At 38.8% G+C, this 15182-nt stretch overlaps 1 protein-coding gene across 2 annotated transcripts in view; it reads left to right on the top strand.

Moving 5' to 3' along the window:
- The window catches only part of rad54b (RAD54 homolog B), a 22572-nt gene extending 9220 nt beyond the window's left edge, over positions 1 to 13352 (top strand). For both annotated transcript variants that reach the window (XM_053611887.1, XM_053611886.1), the window contains 11 exons: positions 593 to 889; positions 2960 to 3122; positions 4589 to 4814; positions 4985 to 5192; positions 6011 to 6150; positions 6308 to 6610; positions 6963 to 7114; positions 9921 to 10182; positions 11262 to 11328; positions 11999 to 12199; positions 12545 to 13352. In XM_053611887.1, coding sequence (XP_053467862.1) covers positions 593 to 889; positions 2960 to 3122; positions 4589 to 4814; positions 4985 to 5192; positions 6011 to 6150; positions 6308 to 6610; positions 6963 to 7114; positions 9921 to 10182; positions 11262 to 11328; positions 11999 to 12199; positions 12545 to 12777 — 2252 coding nt within the window. In that variant the 3' untranslated portion in view covers positions 12778 to 13352. The remainder of the gene's footprint in view (positions 1 to 592; positions 890 to 2959; positions 3123 to 4588; positions 4815 to 4984; positions 5193 to 6010; positions 6151 to 6307; positions 6611 to 6962; positions 7115 to 9920; positions 10183 to 11261; positions 11329 to 11998; positions 12200 to 12544) is intronic.
- The last annotated feature ends 1830 nt before the right edge of the window (positions 13353 to 15182 follow it).

The raw sequence follows: 15182 nt of genomic DNA, 5'->3' as shown, positions 1-15182 counted from the left end.
ACACAGTTAGGCTGTATAAGCAGGATTGTGCGTGGGCTGCTTAGACGACTAGCTTCTGTCCTTGCACCGAAATTGGGGTGGTAATCTAGTTTGGGAGTTCAAAAATCTTTTTCTTAAGAGTCATCTTGTTGTGCATTGCTCAGACTCTGTAATTCAAAAGACAGTCACGGAGCTGTACAGGGCATGGCAATTGATTCGTTCATTCATCTTCAGTAACTGCTTTATTCTGGTCAGGGTCACATTGGATCCGGAGCCTATCCCAGGAACAGTGGCTGTGAGACACAAATACACCCTGGATGAATTCCCAGGCCGTCACACAGCACCACACACACACACATTCACACCTGGGGGTAACTTGACGTAGCCGACCCACCTACCAGCTTGTTTTTGAGCAGTTACTTTTATTTAAATAGTGCTGTTTTTTCACACTCAGTGTTACTTTACAATGTTACAGAGCCTGCCCTGAGCATTTCTTTGTAAAATATTAAGCTACTAGCACAAGTCAATTAAATGTGCATAGTTATACATTTACTTTTCTCATGAGCAGTTTTTGTGCTGCAACTTACTTTGTGACTGTGAATGTGTATTTAAGGGTCAGGTTACAAAGCATCTGAGCTGGTGAGTCTGTGTGAGGGCCAGACTTTAATGGTAGGAGGGAAGCAGATTGAGGTCATGGGGGTCATCTCAGATGAAGACTACGCTAAGGGACGATGTTTTCAAGATGCCATTGTGGAGGTTCCTCTAGAGACGACCGCTAAAGCACCAGCGAGACCTCGGGGATTTCAGCTGGCCAAACCCTTTGCCAGACCAGCACTGAAGGATGGAGCTATGAGATCGCCCAGACCTGAGGGGCCTGTCTGCAAGCCCAGATATGACCCTAATAACCCAGGTATGTAACTGGTCTTGTATATGAAACTCACAAGTGAAAGCAGAAATAACATTAAGTGCTATCCCTCTAGTAAAATTCCAGCAGCTGACAAATCAAATAAAAGCAAATCAGTATATTTTGTTTGTTTACATGTTAAAATTTTTCTCAAGTGCTTGTGCCCAAAACCCAAATACTTAAACAATTTACTTACAGTCACTGACCAATGAGCTGCTCTGCATTCATTCAGTTATCCAATCAGCCATGTGGCATCATGTGTCAGCAGCATATTGGATAAAATCATGCGCATGCAGTTAATGTTTACATCAAACATCAGACTGGGGGGAAAAATGTGATCTCAGTGACTTTGACTTTGACAGTGGCAGGGTTCTTGGTTGGAGCTGACAGGAAGGCTACGGTACCTTAAATAACCACTCTTTACCACCGTGGTGAACAGAAAAGCATCCCAGAAAGCACAAGACCTCGAACCTTGGGGTGGATGAGCTACAACAGCAGAATACCACATTGGGTTCTACTCCTGTCAGCCACGAACAGGGACCTGAGGATACAGTGGACACAGGAGAGTTGAGGATTGGAAAAAGACTAGGTGATGTTTTTCCCAATCCTCAACTTAAGTTGCAAGACCGGGTGCAAGGTTTATGTTAATGTGCTAGTTCTAATATATTATCATTTATCAATATCAAATATTATCATTATATTCTATAGTAACATTTTACACAGGATGTCGTATGGCGAATGCTCCACATCAGTGCATTTAAAATGGGTGTAATCATTGAGAATTGCAAGTTTGTAACTCTCAGGATGAGGAAAGTCTTCAGGATGGTCCTAAATGTGTCAATAAAATGTGTCATTCTGTAATTAATAAAAATGTCATCATGGGGAATTGCTTCGGCATTAGAGGCTGCATGTTGGGCCACATAAAACTCTCCCATCGTTGAATGTTTTCCTATAGCAGCACACACCAGTGGTCTTATTTTTTACTTAAGGTGCTGCTAATCAAGCTCAAGTGTTGAACTTTAGCATTATTTGATGTTAACAGAAGCGATGTGAGGAGATATCACAGAAATTGTAAACTGCTCATCAGCTGTCATTGTATTTATTTGTAAATAATAAATGTGAATCTGACCAGGATGAAGTGGTTACTGAAAAGGAATGAATGAAAAAGTAGTTGTTTAATTTATATTGTGCCTTTCTCAAATTCAAGGGTTGAGTTCATCAGTGAACAAGTAGGTAATTACAAATATTTCACAAAGATCTTAAAATTGCAATCCAAATTATTCAACGTCCATTGCAAATCAAGTTTATTTTCAAAATTTACAGACTTTCAGCTGTTTGCAATGAACAAGTGAAACAAAGGCAATTAGAAATAGTTCAACACAGCGCTTCACAATGCTTCAAGTGAACCTTATAGGCTCTTCTATTTTATGATGCCGTAATACTCGCCTGCTATGCAGTGTATCCATTTTTTGTCGTTGTCTTAAAATAATACATCAAATCCAATGCACTTAATATACTTAATGGGCATTCAGCAAAATATAAGCATTGTCATGTCAGGGGAAAGCAGAGACTCCATTTCCCAGAATGCACCACAAACTACAAACATGGCCGACAACTACAACTCCCAAAGCTACACACTGTCACCTTCTCTTGAGAACTAATCAGACACACCTGTTCCCAATTACAATATTACTGACACCACAATACTTAAGAGATTCTCACACACGCATACACAGTCATTGTGAAGTATGCACTCAGTTACACTTAGTCTCTGTTGTTACTAAGCCTTGATCCCTTGTTTGGTTATTCTGGTTTTTGACTTTGCTTATGTTTATGATCTTGTCTCTTTGCTCTGCCCTGTTTGCTTGATGGCCTGACCTCTGCTGTTCATGATTATTGTTTTCTGCCTTATCCTTTGGACTTGTTGTTTTATTAAACTGCCATACCTGCACTTGCATCCGTCCTAACCCTCATTATGTGACAAGCATTAAAAATGTATTAACATAAACATTTAATGTTTAACATTTAAAAGTAAATTATTATTAATAATAGCTAACTTCTAATTTCTCTAATTAGGAGCCCTTGTGATGCCTCGGCCCTCAGCCAATCACCAGTGGCTTTCTAATAAAAATGGACTCCCTATAGTGGACGTGGTTGTGGACCCTCACCTAACAAATCATCTGCGACCACATCAGAGGGAGGGTGTGGTCTTCCTATATGAATGCCTCATGGGAATGAGGTAGGAGAGTTTCTCTTTTTTTTTTCCCCACACTGTTATGAAAAACAAACTTTGTAGACATTTTTCCATAATCACAGATTTGTGGCAAGGTTTAGACTGGAAACAGGATCTGCTTGTCGTACGTGCCCAAGCTATTATTTCTTTGTCCACCACTGTGTGATGTAAAGGGACGTGGTGGCAGGTAGGTGTTATTTTAAACATATAAGCAAAGGTGATAAAAGAGAGACCCTTCCTAAAGAGAGGGTATCACTATTTTCGATTCGGGGGGAAGCTGTCTGAAAGCACTAATATACACAGATGAGCCAAAAAATTATGACCACTCACAGATGAAGCAAATAACACTGATCATCTCATAACAACGGCGCGTGTCAAGGTCTGGGATATATTCGTAAGCGAGGAGTCAGTTTTCGTAGCATGTGTTGAATGCAGAAGAATTGGCCGGGTGTGTAGACCTGAGCAACTTTGACAAGGGCCAAATTGTTATGACCAGACGACTGGGTCGGAGTGTCTTCAAAAACAGCAAGGCTTGTGAGGTACTCCTGGTCAGCAGTGGTGAGTGCCTACAAATGTTGGTCCAAGGAGGGACAAACCATGAACCGGGACAAGGCTTTTTCTAATGATGGTTATGGGAGCAGTGCATTGCGTCCTGCTACCTATAGGGGTGCGTAGACAGGCCATTGTACCCATACTAACCCCGGAACTGGACCTTGGAGCAATGAAAGAAAGAAAGAAAGAAACCTTTATTAGCTTGGCAGTGCTGGTACTTGAACACCTGACCTTCTGATCAGTAACCCAAAGCCTTAACCATCGAGCCACTTGCCACATACCCAAGCCTAAAACGTTGCGGACCAGGTACACCCCTTCATGGCAATGCTATTCCCCAATGGCAGTGGCATCTTTGAGCCGGATCATGCGCCCTGCTACACTGCACACATTGTTTGTGAATGGGTTGAGGAACATGATAAAGAGTTCAAGTCCAATCCGCAGCAGGTCCACCTCACAGCTTACCGGACTTAAAGGATCTGCCTTTAACGTCTTGATGCCAGATACCAGCAGACCTTCGGAGGTCTTGTAGAATCCATGCCTTGGCAGGTTTTGGCAGCACGAGGAGGACCAACAGCATGTTAGGCAGGTGGTCATAATGTTTTGGCTCATCTGTGTATTTTGATAATTTTATCGTCAAAGTGTAAGGAAAGCACTGAAGTAATCAACTAATAATGCAGACAGGGAAGGTTGAAGGAGTTTGTTTATAATAGTGAAGAGAGATTTGATCTATTACCAATTGACTTTAAGCTCTTGACCTGTCTCTGCATGATTTTATGCTTTATGCTGCTGTAACATGATTGGCTGATTAGATAATTGCATTAATGGCAAGGTGTACAGGTGTTCCTAATAAACTGGATGGTGAGTGTAATTTATCTAAGTAGTACTGAAGAAGGTCAGTGTGTATGTCTTGTATGTTGCAGGTTGGCTGGCCGCTGTGGAGCCATTTTAGCGGATGAGATGGGTTTGGGGAAGACACTGCAGTGTGTGTGTGTATTGTGGACTTTACTGAGGCAGGGGCCTTATGGGGGGCGGCCTGTACTGAAGAGAGGGTTGGTGGTTTGCCCCGGTAGCCTGGTGAAAAACTGGGCTGTTGAATTCAACAAATGGCTTGGCAGAGAGAGGATCAGCGTTTACACTGTTGACCAGGTTTGTCTCAGTGTGTGTGTGTGTGTTCTTATGTGCATCTCAGTCAAAAGTGTGTCTATGTCTATTCTGGACTAAGAGCTTGTTGAGCGACAGTAATTCACAAGCCAGTGGATATACCTCGTATACTTGTGCATGTTTTTTTAATTTGTTTGTTTATTTTTCTCCCACAGGCCAACCGTGTGGAGGACTTCATATCCTGTCCCCGGTCTCCTGTGATGGTGATCAGTTATGAGATGCTACTGCGCTCTGTAGATGCTTTAAAGAAGCTGGAGTTTGGTTTGGTCATCTGCGATGAGGGCCATCGGCTTAAAAACAGCAATATCAAGACAGCCGGTGCTCTCACCTCCCTGGCCTGTGAACGTCGGGTAATACTTACAGGTCAGTCTCACACACACAAACTCTTTTACTTTCTCACTCTTGTTAAAGGTTTAAACCTGTTTGATGTGGAGTTTGTTTTTAGCTAGAAATGCAAATTATATCACAAAAATGCACTCGAGTGAACTAGAAAACATGGTATGTTCATTGTGTAGCACTGCCTTCTCACTCTCCAGGGTCACTGGTTCGATCCTGAGCTCAGGTTACTGGTCTTTGTGGAGCTCCTCTAAGTATGTTCTCCTCGTGTCCTTGTGGAGTTTATCCAGTTTCTCTTGTTTTCTTCCTTCTCCAAAAAAACATTCCGGTTAGCCTAAATTACCCTTGATATGAATGTGAGTGTGTACAAGGTGTTTTGGGATGGAATGCCGTCCCATCCAGAGTGTATACTTGCCACACCTCCAGTGTTCCTGGGATACACCTTGGATCCACTGCAAGACAAGGATAAAGCAGTTATTGAAGATGAACGAATGAAAAATTATGACATTATTGACAGAATTATTGTGTTCCTCTTTTCCTGCTTGGTTAGTGCTTTTAATTATGTGGTGTTTGTTGTTGTACCATATTCATTATATTCACTTAACAATATTTAATAGTAATCTTTTTTTTCTTTGCTACTGCAGTGTTTAAGTTGCTTGATAATTGCATAGTTATCTTCATAGCAAAGTCCTATTAGGACTAATGTAACTATCGGCACTGTGTCCCTGTAGATAAACAGATCATTGGTTTTGGTCTGAAAGTTTGCAGACTGAGACAGACCCAATCATAGATCAAAATAAAGAAATAATGCTACAATTTTAGTGCGTGTCTATAATCATCACCAGGCACCCCTGTGCAGAATGATCTCCAAGAGTTCTACTCCATTATTGAGTTTGTGAATCCAGGCATTTTGGGAACTTCAGCAGCCTACAGAAAGATTTATGAAGAGCCAATCCTCAGATCCCGCCAGCCGACCTGCGCTGAGGTAGCGCACACGTCAAAATTAAAGAAATTAGTACATGTGTTTAGTTTACATGCGTGTATACGTTTGTGTCTCACACTTGTTTAAGGCAAATACCATTTGAAAATTGAACGCAGGTACAGTGCGCATGTGAGATCTGAGGAGCTGTGATGTGTTTCAGGAGGAGAGGCGCATAGGCGAAGAGCGAGCAGCAGAACTTGCTCGACTGACCGGCGCATTTACGCTACGACGGACTCAGGAGATCATCAACCGTTTCTTACCTGCGCGGCTGGAGTGGACGGTATTCTGCCGGCCCACAAAACTGCAGGTGCAGCTGTACAATGAGCTGCTGTCTAGCCGACCTGTCAGGGCCTGTTTCGCTGCAGCCAGCACACATGCTTTCACACACAGCCCTCACCTTGCCTGCATTAATGCTCTGAAGAAACTGTGCAACCACCCTGGGCTCCTTTACAAAATGATGAAGGTTTGTGATGATACACAGACAACCGCTCGTGTTCCTTGTAGATGTGCGTTCATTTCTTTCATGGCTGACTAGTGAAGAGCTCATTTCACCCTTACAAAATGAAAGAAAAATGATATTTATAACAATAGAATGTGTGTGTTCACCAGGCAGTGGTATCTCAGTTTTTAAGGTTTTCTTGCCTGTGATTAGTCTCATAGTGCCAGTGAAAATAAGATAAAAAATGGCTGATTAACTGAATGATTTGAGGTAAGAGGGAAATTATTTGGAGCACAATCTTTGAACATGCATTGCATATAGAGATATTTATTTAGCATTGTATTTCTTTACTTTTGCTCTTTGGCCTGCATTTCAGGAGAAGACGACTGATGATTTATATGACGGCCTCTGTGTAGACGTTTTTCCTGAGACCTACGTCACTGGAAGTTTTTGCACAGGAGACTCTGGGAAATTGCTGGTGCTCGCAGACCTTTTGGCTGCTATAAAGCGTGTCAACTGCACAGACAAGTACAGTCATACACATCCTTGCACTATCAACAAAAATAAGAGTGACAGCCTGTGTCATTACAATAAAACAATAGAAAGTGGTACAGTAAAAGCCCATAGTGGCTTGAGAATCTGCATAAATGAGAGCTAAAACACTTTACAAACATTACATATCTCTCTGTAACTATTGACCGAGTGTCTATTTGTAAAAAACATGTAGACTAACCTAGCTGTGGATATATAATACTTAGCAAGCTATGATGATGAAAATAAATTAGATAGCTAAGCGTTCAAAATAGATTAAACCTGGATAATTTCAGTTGTGCACGCAGCTTTATCCATATTAAAGTTTCTACTATCGCGTCTGTTAAAGTACGGCGCTGTGAAAAAGTATTTCTTCTGTTTTTGTGTGTATCTCATGCTTGTCTAAAATCTAAGATAAAACAAAGGCAATCCGAGTAAACACAAAATACAGTTTTTAAAAGGTAATGTTATTTATTGAAGGGAAAAAAAAGTTATCCATCACCCATGTGAAAAACTAATTGCCCCCTTAAACTTAAAATCTGGTTGTGCCACCTTTAGCAGCAATAACTGCAACCAAACACTTCTGATAACTAGAGATCAGTGTTTCACATCGCTGTGGTGGAATTTTGCCCCACTCTTCTTTGCAGAACTGCTTTAGTTCAGCCACACTGGAGGGTTTTAAAGCCTGAACTGTCTGTTTAAGGTCCTGCCACAGCATCTCAATTGGTTCAAGTCAGGACTTTGACTAGGCCACTCCAAAACTTTAATTTTGCTTTTTTTTGAGCCATTCAGAGGTGGACGTATTCCTATGCTTTTAATCGTTGTCTTGCCGCATAGTCCAGTTGCGCTTGAGTTTCAACTTGTGGACTGAGGACCGGACATTCTCCTTTAGGATCTTGTAGAGAGCAGAATTTATGTTTCCTTCAATTTATTGCAAGTTTCCCAGGCCCTGAAGCAGCAAAGCATCCCCACACCATCACACCTCCACCACCATACTTGACCGTAGGTATGATGTTCTTTTTGTGGAATTCTGTGTTTGGTTTATACCAGATGTAACAGGACCCCTGTCTTCCAAACAGATCCACTTTCCACTCATCAGTACACAGAACATTCTCCCAAAAGGTTTGAGGATCATCATAGTGTGTTTTTGTAAAATTCAGACGAGCCTTAATGTTCTTCTGAGTTAACAGTGGTTTTCGCCTCGCCACTCTTCCATGGATGCCATTTTTGCCCAGTGTCCTTTGATGTTGTCCTTGGCTCTTTTTTGATTTGCTGGAGGATTAGTTGCTGTGCACTTGGAGGAATTTTGGAAGGTCGTTCACTTTTGGGAAGGTTCACTACTGTGCCGAATTTTTCCATTTGGAGATAATGGCTCTCACTGTGGTTCTTTGGAGTCCCAGAGCCTTTGAAATAGCTTTGTAACCTTTCCCAGACTGATGTATTTCAATCACCTTCTTCCTCATTTCTGGAATTTCTTTCAACTTTGGCAAAGTGTGCTACTGAGTAAGACCTTTTTAACCAACTTCATGCTGTTGAAAAAGTTCTATTTAAGTGTTGATTTGATTGAACAGGGTTTGCAGTAATCAGGCCTGGTTACGTAACTAGTAACTATGGACTATGGGGGCAAATACATTATCACACAGGCCCAGTTGGTATTGGATAACTTTTTTTGTTTCAATAAATAACATTATCATTTCAAAACTGTATTTTGTGTTTACTCAGTTTGCCTTTGTTTTATCTTAGATTTTATTTTAATTTCTGAAACAATTTAGTATGAGATATACAAAAAAACCAGAAGAAATCAGGATGGGGGCAAATACTCTTTCACAACTCTACCTGTTTCTGTTAAAATTTTCGGCTCCGTTAACTTACCTGAGGTGGTCTGATCGGTCCTATGAGGATGCGCACTGATAGAGAAGCATTCCCATTGGCCTCAACCTGTAGGTATTACTGTATGGCCAATCAGGAAAGTCAACATTGCGCAGCCACATGCAGAATATCCCTGCAATTCCTCTTTTTGTCGAGGAAAATAAAGAGAGATTTTGGTATTTATATGTTTTTATTATTTTATTTTCTACATTTTAGTCTAGTCTTTATTTGTCAACAATATTACATGTTGATATAGTTAGTTGATATAGTTATATTAGCACAATATAACGTTTAAAGTTTTTTTTTTTTTTATTGTGACACAATGGTGAAAAAGCAGTCAATATTTGGTAGAACCACCTTTGGCTGCAATTACATCTACAAGCCTCTCTGTCAGTTTTTGCATATCTGCTTCCTGCCCTTTTTTCCGGAAAAATTGTTCAAGCTCTTGGCTGCTTGGTTGCTTCTCTGACTAAACTCCTTAACCAGTCACTGGTTTATTGTGGACAGTCTCATCCAGAGCAGAGTGGCTGTTCTGCTGTATTCTACCTTGATTGTTGCTATTCTTGAACTTTCTTTGCCTTCCAGGAACAGATATATTTATATTGAAATTGCATGGCACTTTACTTGCACACATGTTGGCTCCATTCAATAAATCTTCTGACTTTGCATGACAGCTAGTTGCACTAAAACTAAATGAAGTATTTCAAAGCAACAGGGATGAATACTTATGATCATTTTTTACTTACAAATCATTTTTCAAACTATATTGATCCCCGCATTCAAATTTTGTTCATTTCAGTTCTATATTGTAACACTACAAAAACTTCAATAGGGGGTGAATACTTATGCATAGCACTGTATTTAAATACGTCTGTTTTGACTTAAGGGAAAGATCTGATCGATTCATTTGTTCTTTACTCTCCCTTGTTTGCAGGGTTGTGCTGGTGTCTAATTATACACAGACTCTTGACCTGCTGCAAGACCTCTGTGCTCACCTTGGTTACACCTGGTGTCGGCTTGATGGACAGACACCTGTCGCCCAGCGACAGAGAATTGTAGACTCCTTTAATCGTCTGGACTCCTCCCACTTCCTGTTTTTTCTCAGTTCAAAGGCTGGAGGAGTAGGGCTTAATCTTATTGGTGCCTCGCATCTAGTTTTGTATGATATCGACTGGAATCCAGCTAATGACATACAGGTTTGTTCAAGTAGAGTCCAAGTAGTTTGAGTTATGCAAAGGAAATTAACATGTTGCACCACACACTTATATTTTAACCACACCATAAAGAACATACTGCTGCTTCATATGTTTATGCTTAAATTTATGCCTTTACAAGCACGTGGCACTTTGGTTGACCTTCTCTATTTTTATTTCCTACTGCTAGCACTTAGACAAATCAGGAATTATCAACTGTACCTCTACTGCTCTTTATGAAGCACAGCCACTAGATGGTGCTGAGTTTGTGAAAATGAGTTTCTGTCATCCTTGTGCAGTTCTATGATGATGGCAGCGAATGATATTTTGAGTATGTAGTGTTAGTGTATTTTAATTTGTAAGTAGTTTGATTATGATGATGTAAGTAAATTATTATTTTATTTATTATGAAATTATTCATTCTTATAAATTATGTAATGTTATGGTTTTGGGTTGTTAATGTTATGGGTTGTAATATGAACACAGATTTGTTTAAAACAGCTCCTCGTACCTAACCACTAACAATTACGGAACGCACAGAATGACAAACACAAAACTAAAATAAAAAAAGGAATATTTCATAATAATTTATGTATAACAAAAATATATACTCAGTAGCCACATTAGACCAATTGGTTAGATAAATATTATAATTGCCTGACTTATTATTGTACATGCATGTTCACTACTGCCTTCTAATGTAGTAATGGTGAACAGGAGCAGGGATGGAAAACTGGCCCACATCTCTGATTTGCACTTGTTTTGCTACTTTGCGACCTTATGCCCACATTTTCCTCACACACCAATCATTGCACAGTTTGACAACAAAAATAGCAACAATGCCATAGCCCAGTAATGCTCTGTTATTATAATGTATTTACCCTGCTTACATCTATTGTACAAAATTACGCAACTTTCAGTATATTTTAATCTCATCACCATGGTCATGTTTGTCACCAGTTAAAGATGTTTGTAAACATTGGTTTTGTGTTATTTAAATTATATCCTAACATATTAGTTATTGAGTATTGCTTGAGTAATGTGTGTTTGCTATATTGTATTGTATTGTATTAATGTTCTAGGCCATGGCCCGAGTATGGAGAGATGGACAGAAGAAAACAGTTCACGTTTACAGATTTCTAACAACAGGTTGGACAATAAAACTACTGCACGCACTTGAAATACCATGACTTCTCCCTCTCCTAGGCAAACAGCAGTCTGCTAACGGGCACAGCCCATCACTGTAACCATTACCTGATGTAGATGACACTACTGTAATGTTATTACCACTCCATGTGTTTTCACTAGTTTCACACTGTTTTCACAAAAAAATGGACCCCTTAACAGTACATTTTTCTGTTTGCTTTTAGTAAATCTGCAACGTTGCAATATATCAGGTGGTCTTGGAAAACCAGTCAGACGGGATGGGCTGAATTCTATCAAGAAGTCTTGCTTAGGCCTATCCTTCTTCAAATACTATGATAGATTATGATAGCCAGTTTAACAAATATGGTGAAAAGAAATCTGCCTAAAGATGTCTAAAACCTTGCTAGTTAAGTGTGAATGTCACACACTGATCGAGTTGTTGACAAGAATGTTTGTAGTTTTCCGAACTATTGGAAATGTCGAATCTCAAGGGTTTTCTCAGGCCACCATACACATCCACTTGAAACCAGGCAGTTACTGTATGACTACCATATATAAATTCCCTTTTTATAATACAAAGGGACGTTACCTTTTAAGCTAGTGCTAAATCTAGTTGAAATTAGCAGGGGGAAATCAAATTAGTTTTCAGTTTGATCTTTTTTTTCTTTGTCAGGTACCATAGAGGAAAAGATCTACCAGAGACAGGTGAGTAAGCAGGGACTTTCTGGAACTGTGGTAGACCTCGGTAAAAAGGGTGAGCACATCAACTTCTCAGCTGAGGAGCTGCGTGACCTTTTCACCTTTGACCCTAATACCGACTGCCTCACTCATGACCTGCTTGGCTGCAAGTGCCTAGGGGATGGAAGAATGCCAGGTAATCCGCACAACCCCACATTCTGGATCATTTGTATGTATAATTGTTGTCTAGTCTGTGGTTGTGTAATGGATGTGCTTATATGCATCATAATCAATGCACATCTGAGGTTTTCTTGGTTGATCCTTTTATTTTTATTCTGATTTGAGGCGGTGATAATAAGCACTGTTTTGTTTTTTTGAAACTATATACAGTGTGGAAAAACTTAAGCATGTTGCAATCAATATCCAAATTCAGGGCAATAGTAAGGTACATTAGTTAAATTACATTATGATGTAAATAATTTAGCTTTAGTCTTAAAGTCACATTTAATTTAATCATATTATATTCTATTATATTTGAAAGGTGTGGTTGAGGATGTACCCACAGCTACAGGGAGGGCGTGTCAGTTGGGTCGCCGTGTTGATAGTGCCAGCGTTCCACAGCGGGTCAGCATGTCTGAGCTTATGCAGTGGAAGCATTTTTCTGGAACCATCTCGTCATATGGTGACATTTACTTGGACCATGCACACAGTAATATCACATATGCTTTCCAGAGCACTACTTCCAAAACCCAAGACATAGCAGAAAACACGTAAAAGAGTGGATTTGATGGATGGAAAAAATCTAATGTAATGAATTCATGTAAGTAAATATGTAACTGTAAATGTAACAACGGTTATGTGCTGGAAATGTACGTTTTTTTTTTGTTTGTTTGTTTGTTTGTTTTTTTAATAAAAGTGTGTATTAAAATTATTATTGAATATAAAGTCAAGGTTGTGAACACTACCTTGACTGTTTTAGTATGAAGAATCACAATCCTAAAATATAAAACACAAAAATACTTGATAATTGTGCTTTGACAGTTTCTAATGGTCTACTGACCTGATACAGTTTGCTCTAAACTGTTCTAAAATCTTTTGCAGCCAGGAATCCCTTTACCCGTCAAATAAATATATAAAAATCCACAGACCCCCTTAATACAGAATTAATTTATGATCATAATCCTATTCAAATATTCAAACTATTAAAATATGAGTTATTTAATGTATATTTAAATATGTACAATAAAATGTGGGTATTTACTGAAGCCATAAATATTGTTATTCCTTATCATTCTGCTGTCCAAGCACATTTTTCATTACAATTTTTATTAGATAGAATTTGCCATTTATTTATAGTTTTTTCTGTTTGGTTATTGAGGTTTATATCACGGACCCCCCAGGCTATGCTTCTTAGACCCCCCACTTTGTGGTGTGATGTAACCACTGTTCAAAATCGGACAGTTTTGTATTATTCAGTATTATTTTTGTGGCATTCAATCAACAATTAACCTTGCACACCTTCAGGTGATAGATAAATGCGTAGAAAAAAAGACCACAAAAACGAAAAAACATCCCACACACTAACAGTACTTAGTGTGTGGTCTCTTGATTTTTATATTTGCATATAATTGTTTGTGGTACCTTCAGATGTTTGGAAATTGCAATGGCCTCAACTGAAATGCTTATGGACACAACAGCCACAAAATATCAAATAATCATTTACAGAGCTACGGAGTCCACAAAAAAACCCCAAAAAAACAAAAAACAGTACTTGCACATGTATCAAAATAGCTTTATTCGCAACATTTAGGCCCCATGACCTTCATCAGGAATATACAAGCAATCTATTCAATACAATCTCATTTAAAATCAACGCATGACCAATCACTGCAATGATCCATCATTACCAATCACAATCAGTGATATAATACATCACTGTGACCACATCACCATATAAAAGGGTTACATCAAAAATGTACAAATTACCAAGACAAATGGACATAAACAAATAAACATAACTCTATAGCATCACATTAAACAATGCTTCATCATTCATGCCCATAGACGATGAAGTCTGAAGAGTAACAATCCAAAATAATTCACGTCTCTGTAACAGCACTTCTACATCACTCCTTCTCGGTGGCATATTCACTTTTTCAATACCACAAAAATGTAAGAAGGAATCTTCATGATTCAAAGAAAGAAAATGGTTCCGCAACAGGATAATTAACATCCGTTCTTTTAATAGAACTCTTTTGTTCACTAATTCTTTGTTTTAGTTGCCGTCATATTTTCCCAATATAACCGAGACACAAGGACAACGAATCAGATAGACAACATAAGTGGAAGCACAAGTAATGACTGAATTAATTTAAAAAATTTTTTTACTAGTTCTTGAATGACAAATAAAGGATGCTTTGAATGTATTATTGCATTGAGCACAATTACACACGTCTATAATTTCCATTAAATTATGGAAATCTAAGTAATCTCTGACATGGATTAGGGATAACACTGAAACCGGGCATGTACTAAATAATCTCTCACATTTTTAGCCAGTTTGTATACAATAAGCGGAGGGTGTTGAAAAAGAGCACTTAACTCAGGATCAGAAGACAAGTGCCCATGCTTCTTAAAAATTTATCTTATCAAATAGGACTTGGATGAATAATAGTAATAAAAATAAAATAATGTATTGTTGTTTTTTTTATTATTATTATTTTTTACTGTTTTTTGTTTACTTTCTTTGAATTATGATGTTTCCTTCTTATATTTTTGTGGTATTGAAAAAGTGAATATACCACCAAGAAGGAGTGATGTAGAAGTGCTGTTGCAGAGACGCGAGTTATTTTGGATTGTTACTCTTCAGACTTCATCGCCTATGGGCATGAACGATGAAGCAGTGTTTAATGTGATGCTATAGAGTTATATTTATTTATGTCCATTTATCTATGTAATTTTTGATGTAACCCTTTCATATGGTGATGTGGTCACAGTGATGTATTATATCACTGATTGTGATTGGTAATGATGGATCATTGCAGTGATTGGTCATGCGTTGATTTTAAATGAGATTGTATTGAATAGATTGTTTGTATATTCCTGATGAAGGTCATGGGGCCAAAATGTTGCGAATAAAGCTATTTTGATACATGTGCAAGTACTGTTGGTGCGCAGGA

This window comes from Ictalurus furcatus, chromosome 23, assembly GCF_023375685.1.
Source record: "Ictalurus furcatus strain D&B chromosome 23, Billie_1.0, whole genome shotgun sequence".
In the NCBI taxonomy this organism is placed as follows: domain Eukaryota; kingdom Metazoa; phylum Chordata; class Actinopteri; order Siluriformes; family Ictaluridae; genus Ictalurus; species Ictalurus furcatus.
This window is presented reverse-complemented; position numbering and strand designations above follow the sequence as displayed.